At 48.9% G+C, this 7,228-nt stretch overlaps 1 protein-coding gene and 1 long non-coding RNA gene across 2 annotated transcripts; one reads left to right on the top strand and one right to left on the bottom strand.

Moving 5' to 3' along the window:
* Positions 1-1,450: 1,450 nt before the first annotated feature.
* Positions 1,451-4,799, bottom strand: LOC117853262 (uncharacterized). Its single transcript, XR_011898019.1, has 2 exons — positions 2,204-4,799; positions 1,451-2,121 (listed from the first exon to the last, which is right to left on the bottom strand). It is a non-coding gene; the product is annotated as an uncharacterized lncRNA (long non-coding RNA).
* Positions 4,800-5,862: 1,063 nt separating this feature from the next.
* LOC117851648 (uncharacterized) lies at positions 5,863-6,782 on the top strand. Its single transcript, XM_034733509.2, has one exon. It carries the CDS (start codon positions 5,937-5,939, stop codon positions 6,357-6,359), a length of 423 nt encoding a protein of 140 aa, XP_034589400.2. The 5' UTR covers positions 5,863-5,936; the 3' UTR covers positions 6,360-6,782.
* Positions 6,783-7,228: the final 446 nt, after the last annotated feature.

Below are 7,228 nucleotides of genomic sequence, written 5' to 3'. Positions count from 1 at the left end.
TTCAACTCGATAATGTTTTGCAAAATGAAAGGTCGCAACAAATACGGTACAAAATCAATCTTTCCATTACAAACTTGTTCCAAGCAAGAGAGAGTGTGGTGGCTAGCTCATCACGAAAGACATCCATAGTTGGCACATTGAGTGCGGAAGTTGACCCATCTGACGCCGCTTGCGAATTTGCATATTTGTTATATCTTTCCGGTATTGTAGGAATAAAATTAGGATCACGATCAAACTGAGCAAAGTCTTCATCTTGACCTCCATGCTCACGAATGAAATTGTGAAGGACCATGGTAGCCACAACAATCATCTTTTGCTTGTACATGGGATACGGTGGCATCTTCCAAAGAATTTGCCACTTCATTTTTAATAGTCCAAAAGATCGCTCAATCACATTGCGGATAGATGAGTGAACCCGATTGAACCTTTCCATAGGCGTCTTAGGTTCAATACCTCTATGCCATTCCGGTAAATGATACCTTTCACCCTTGTAAGAAGCGAGGTAGCCAGGATGATTAGGATATCCCGCATCCACAACGTAGTATTTGCCTATATTCACATAAAAATAATATGAGTTATGGATTAATGCTACATGTTAATCACATTCATATATCAAATTGAACACATGTTACTTTGTGGAGGATATGAAAAAAAAATCTTCATCCACTCTGAGTGCATTGTACAACACATTTGTATCATGCATAGCTCCAGGTTGTCCCATGGAAACATAAGTGAAATGCATGTCAAAGTCACATACTGCTAGTACATTTTGAGTGGCTACCCCGATCTTTCCAATATATCTCACTTGCTCATCAGGTGAAAGAGCAACACGGATATGAGTGCCATCAAGTGCACCAATGCAATCTTTGAAATATGGATATGCACGTTTGTCATCTCTTATCCTTTTATGGACTATGGGGAAGTTGGGATTCTTTGGTCGAATGAAATCTTTCACCATAGCCATCAAAGCATTTAGAACCTCATCAAATTTCCTACTAATAGTTTCGCCAGAATGCTTAAATCTATTTTGAGCTCTCCTATTAGACTCGTTTCCAGCACATGTGTATAGCAACATAGCAAGCATCTCTTGTGTGCTAATGTGCATAGAAGGTCACAGCCCATACCTTCCCACCAACACACCATGAAGATCCAAGAAGATTTCATTGTTCATACATAGTTGTCTATGACATTCTTCAAGACTTTTCATTGTCTCTAGCAGCCATCCTGTTCCACTTACACCAGATGTCCTTGGTAGGTTTTTAACAAGGTAGAGGCCAGCATATATTTGTGCAATTTCTGCAGCACCCAACATAAGATTCCAAAAGACCTCACTTTCATCATTAGAGTCATCACTATCGCTCTTACTTTCCTACATATAAGAGATCATATGACATATAAAATAAAATAAATACTTGGCATTAAAATAACACTTAAGGTTGAATGACAATACTTCAGTCCAACAAGTAAGTAAAAATTGAAATAACACTTCAGTTTCAATAACAATAGTTCATACGAACAAAAAAAGTATTATTAAAATGACACAATTCCTCAATTGCCATACTTGACATTGTACTTTCTGGGAAGCCAATTAAATCTAATCTCGTTTGTTGGCAGGGTCATGAACATTTCCTTTTGGTCCTTCTTCACAAACAACTCAATGGCGATATAATGCTCATCTGTATCATATCCTGCCCCACATTCCAACACAAGGTCCATGACTTATTGCACAGTTACTTCACCCAATTTTTTAGATGTAAAAGAGGAAGCGGACTCAGCAATCTTGGTTACTTGTTCCTGAATAACTTGTGCTGTTCCAGTTCTTTGTTTCTTTGCTGGTGGAATTCTTTTGTTTGCTAACAAAATAGTAGGAGAAGGAGTAACCTCTTGGACTTCATCTGTTTCATCCCAAGCAACTCCGTCATCGTCACAATCATCAGGGACATCATGAACCTCATTCACATGTCTGTTGTCAACATCCTCTTGTGTTGGTGGTATGATAGGATTAAAGCTCATAGTATTCCAATAATCGCTTTCATCATTAGTTATGTCAGCAAACATCACTATCAAGTCCTCCTCATTTTGCAACGGATTTTTTCGAAACTTGCCGCAACCTGAAATATCCTGCAAGGACATCATCATTATTTACAAAAAGAAATGACATGAACCTATTGCTTAACAGAAATAAAATAGTTTCGGAACTCACCGCACTTGCCTTCTTCCACCACTCATCATCCATATCAATCACACCTCTTGCTCTGTCCCATCCCGCACCTGTTTGCTTCCTCATCAATTTCTTCCAAGTCATTAAATCGATCTTCAACTTATCCCACTTGTTCTTCATTTGCCGCTTGGTCAAACGAATTGCTGTGAGGTTGAAAAATTCATTACTAACCTCATCATAGCCTACTGAGTTCAAATGAGTGTTCGGTCTATTCCCTTTCTTAACTTGTTTGGCAAACAACGAACATATGATCGTCGTGTTTGCATCAGTCCATTCAATTGAATTGAATCACCCTGAATAACGTATGACAATCCATTCAAGTACAAGCATTCAAAGTAATCTGACCTCGTTGATAAAACCACAATTGTTATTCAGTCACAATCCATATAACATGCAATCCATATAACAAAATATGCACCTATGGCAAGCTCCACCTTGAGCGGATGAACAAGAAGCACCTTGGTGCCCGCCAGAAGAAGGCTGCTGAGGCAGAGAAGGAAGAGAAGAAGTGAAGTGACCGGATATAGTAGCTTGTTTGTTACATTCCAGTCTTGTAGTGGATGCTACTGCCAAGGGATTTTTCTAAGTTTTGTTTTAGTGCGAAAACAGAAACCAGCTGAACGGTTTGGTGTCCTCGTACTGTTTGATACCTGTTACTCGTTTTCTCTATTATATATGTTCACATCAGATTCTTGCCCTCTTGGCTTCTGAATTGCTTAGGATTTAATCTATTTTCTCGCCTAGTTGCTTAGGATTTAATCTGTTTCCTTACATGTACTGGTAAAGGTATTGGGCCATTGTACAATAAATAAATGTGGATATGGGCACATGCTTCTTATGATCTCATCCTTAAAAGTTTAACGTAGTTTGATCTAATGGGCATTAAGAAAAATAAGTGTGCAGACATCTCACATGAGCATAGACATGACCATTGACCAGGGGATCGGCGTATTTTTCAGCAAGGTCACCGTCTGAAATCTCATTAACCAAACTATGGTACCCGGACAAATATAAGGAATTCTTGTGTATGATCCTGCTGCATGTTAATTGTAACTCTTCAATTTGCTCTGCATTCAGCGGACTTTATTGAAACAAACTCTATTACTGCTAAATTTCCTAGGCGATATACTAATATCTGTTTCCCCAGAAACAAACTCTAGTGCTGCTATGTTGGTAGCATACTATCTGTTATCAAATGGGTGGTCTACAAGAACACATTCACCACTGTATCCTACTACAGACATGTTTCTGAACACAAACTTTGGGCGCACAGCTGTTGGTCCATTCATTGCAACTAGTTATGACTACGATGCTCCTATTGAATAAACCTAAAATTAGTTCTGATTCGAAATAAAAAAGCAGGTTGATTGCAATTTGCAAAAAGTATATTTTCATGCCTACCAGAACAGAAGTCCTTCCGTGGACCATACATAGAGAAAGCGAAAGATGAAACCATTACCGTGTCAGGAGCGTTTCTCTTTGATGCCTTCTCGCTGCCATGCCCGGCGCCACAGCCATGGCCACAGCCGCCACCCTGGCCAACACGGCCACGGCCTTGGCCGTCACCCCTGAAATTGCCAACACGGTCACGACCTCGTCCGCCGACGTCCAGACCTTGGTCACCATCATCCTGGCCCCCAAAATCACCCCTGGACGGATCTTGCTCCATGCCTGATGCAATGCTTAGCCCACAAGCTCCCGCTTGCGCGAGGCCGCCCCTCGCCGCGCCGCCCAGACTGGCGGGTGCCTCCCTCGTCACGCCGATCGCATTGCCAAGAATGGCAGGGCCGCCCCTTGGCGTGCCGCCCAGACCGGCGGGGGCCGCCCTCGACGCGCTGCCCAGACCGGCGGCAGCCGCCCTCGGCGTGGTGGCCAGATCGGCGGGGCCACCCTCGGCGCGCCGCCCAGACTGGCGGGCCCTTCCTTCGGCGTGGCGCCCAGACCGGCGGGGGCCGCACTCAGCGCGCTGCCCAGGCCGACGGGCCCTTCCCTCGCCGCATCGCCCAGACCGGCGGGGGGCTCCATCTCCGCGGCGCCCAGACCGGCGGGGGGCTCCCTCGTCGCGCCGCCCAGACAGGTGGGCGCCTCCCTCGCCGTGCCGCCCAGACCGGCGCCTCTGTCCCCGTCCATCTCGTCGGAAGAGCGCCGGCGGCGGATCGGCGGATTGGCGGATGCCTCGGCGCAAGGTCGGGCGACAGGCAAATGAGTAGCGGATGGGTCTTAGTGTTTTTTTTTCTTTTGACCCGAATCGAAGGGGTACTGTGTAACGGATGGCATGGTGGGTAAATAACTATAAACTCCACGATGAGGTCTGTAAACAAGGTTTTTGGAGCACCCCTTGAGGTACTCCACCAAAAACGTGGATCTACCCCGTGCTCCACGTTTTTCTTGGAGCCGGAATTGCTGGAGCTGAACACGTTTGGATGCGATTTTTTTGGAGTTGGTGGAGTGGAGTGATTTTTGGTGAAGTGAAGTGCTCCCAAACAGGCCATGCCCTGTTTGGCAGAGCTCCAGCTCTGAAAAAATAGCTCCAGATCCATAGATCCAGCTAGCTTCACCATAGAGCTGCTCCACCGTGGATCTAAGATCTTAAAAAGCGTTTGGTACAACTCCACTTTTGTCTTTGTCTCACTGACAATTTGGACCCATGCATCAGAATAAAAAAAACATCTCCTTCCTCGTCGCCGCGAGTGTGACCTCGCGCGCGCTGGCGTCCGCTCACGGAGTAGCAGAGCTCGAGTGCAGGCAGCATGCCGCAGAGCTCGGGGATCTCGTGGTAGCTGAAGCCGAAGCCCAGATCCACGCAACCCTTCAGCTCCTCCAGGTCATCGACGGTCAGGCTCCGCGCCCTCTCCATGCCGCCACTACCTTCCCTGCCAAGCGTCGCCGCGCCGGCGGACCCGCCGTCCTCCTCCTTGCCTGCGGCCACCACCACGGCCCACGACACCCGCCGCGGCCACCACGACGCCTCCCGTAGAAGATCTCCGGCGGGCGGGGCGGCGCCCACGGGCAAGGGCAAGCAGGGGCGGGCGGGGGGAGCAGAGGCGAGCAGGGGCGGTGCTCCGACGGCAGGGGCAGACGGGGCTCCAGCGGGCGGAGCGAGCGGGGCGAGCAGAGGCAAGCAAGGGCGGCACTCCGGCGGCAGGCGCGACGGGGCTCCGGCGGGCGGGGCGAGCAGGGGCGGCGCTCCGGCGGTAGGGGCGGGCAGGGGCGAGCGGGGCTCCAGCTGGCAGGGGCGAGCAAGGGCGAGCGACGCTCCGGCATGCAGGGGAAAACGGCGGCGTAGCAGAGGAAGAGAAGGACGACAGCGTTTTGCATGGAGAAGAAGAAAAAGAAATAGAACGAACCGGTCATTTTCCACTAATGAGTGGTAGTGGTGGGTAATTTTCTCCAATTCCACCAAATTCATGGATCTGGAGGTAGATCCACCGTTTTCGTGGAGCATATCTGCGGTGGAGTTGCTAGAGCTAAAACCGTTTGGCTGGAAAAATTAGGAGCGAAGCTATTTTTTAATCTGAAGTTGCGTGGAGCTCTACCAAATAGATCCTTAGTACTGCTAGAGGCTGATTTGATTCATGTTCGGCCCAAGCCCCCAAGCCCACCTGTTAATTCGGTCCAGTGGTCTACTCCAGAAATCAGAATGGAGGACTCGAGATCGAGAGGCTCCAACTCCGACCAACCATCTCAAAAAAATCGCGTTCTCCGCTCCTCCAGAATGTTCCCCTCCACCTCCGCCACCGCGCCCCGCTTCCTCCGCCCCTTCAGCGCCACCGCAGCCGCGCCCCGCCGCGCCATGGCGGCGTCCGCGGGCTCCCCATCCGACCCACCGTCGCAGCAGCAGCCGTCGTCGCCGGCCCCTAAGGCGGTGCGCGTGGTTGTGAAGGGCCGCGTGCAGGGGGTCTTCTTCCGGGACTGGACCGTGGAGACGGCGCGCTCGCTGGGGCTCGCCGGGTGGGTCCGCAACCGCCGCGATGGCACCGTGGAGGCGCTCCTCTCCGGGGACCCGGACAAGGTCGACGAGATGGTGTCCCGGCGAATCCCCGTCGGCCCGCCCGCCGCCGCTGTCACCGCCGTCGTGCCCTCCCCCGTCGATCCCGTAGACCCTGCCGAAGGGTTCCACCGCAAGCCCACCACCTGATTGGTGGCTGGCTCGTTCGCGATTTCGTGCGGCGTGGTTCTGGCGAACGCTGCCAGTCGTCGCTGATGGTAATTTTTGCTCCGAAGAACACTTCTTCAGAATTTTCAGTGCTATAATATGTGATCTTGGATCAAATTGCTGGAATTGCGATGTGCTACGTCGATGAATGTAGGAACAGTAGTTATAAGAGTTGAGAGCAGGAGGACTCTGGTTACTTGATGCACACTCTGTACCCGTGTTCATGGCTTGTGATTACAGTCCTGCCTTTTGGTGTCGACGGACAACTACATTTTCTGTAACTGTGTGCTTGTCAGTCGGGAGAAATTTAGATTTTTGACACTCCCAACACATGCCTTCGCACATTTGACACATGGCTTTGCACATTTGACACTGCAAAAATGGGTTTCGCACATTTGATACTCACATCGTTGACACATTGATTCACCTGATATTTTCCCTCTTTAATAATTTTGTTTTCCTTTTCTCCATTTTCTGTAACTGTGTGCTTGTCAGTCACCAACTTGTTTGAAAAATGGTTGAATGCATCGAAATACCAGTATTTTGACAAGTTTATAAAACCAAGCTTTGGTATTTGGATGTATGACCTCCACGACTGTATTAATATTTGCTTGTGTAAGAGTTGGGATAGGACCAGAATGGTGAACGGTGATTGCTTGGTGCATTCTGTTCCTGTGATGATGGCTTGCTAGACTATGCATTCGAAAACCTTATACAGCGCGCGTGCTTAGCAGCGACTGAAGAAAATGGAAACACCACGCCGCTCGCAGCTGGAAGAGCAGAAGAAGAGATGTCGCTCGCAGTCGGAGAAGAAGAAGAAGATAGGGGTTAGGGTTTTCGGGGTGGGGGGT

This window comes from Setaria viridis, chromosome 4 (genome assembly GCF_005286985.2).
Source record: "Setaria viridis chromosome 4, Setaria_viridis_v4.0, whole genome shotgun sequence".
NCBI lineage: Eukaryota > Viridiplantae > Streptophyta > Magnoliopsida > Poales > Poaceae > Setaria > Setaria viridis.
The sequence above is the reverse complement of the archived record's forward strand: the minus strand, read 5'-3'. Positions and strand labels throughout refer to the sequence as shown.

Bases quoted from the DNA above. Each gene is read 5' to 3' on its own strand.
- LOC117851648 (XM_034733509.2), top strand. From the start codon at position 5,937: ATGTTCCCCTCCACCTCCGCCACCGCGCCCCGCTTCCTCCGCCCCTTC.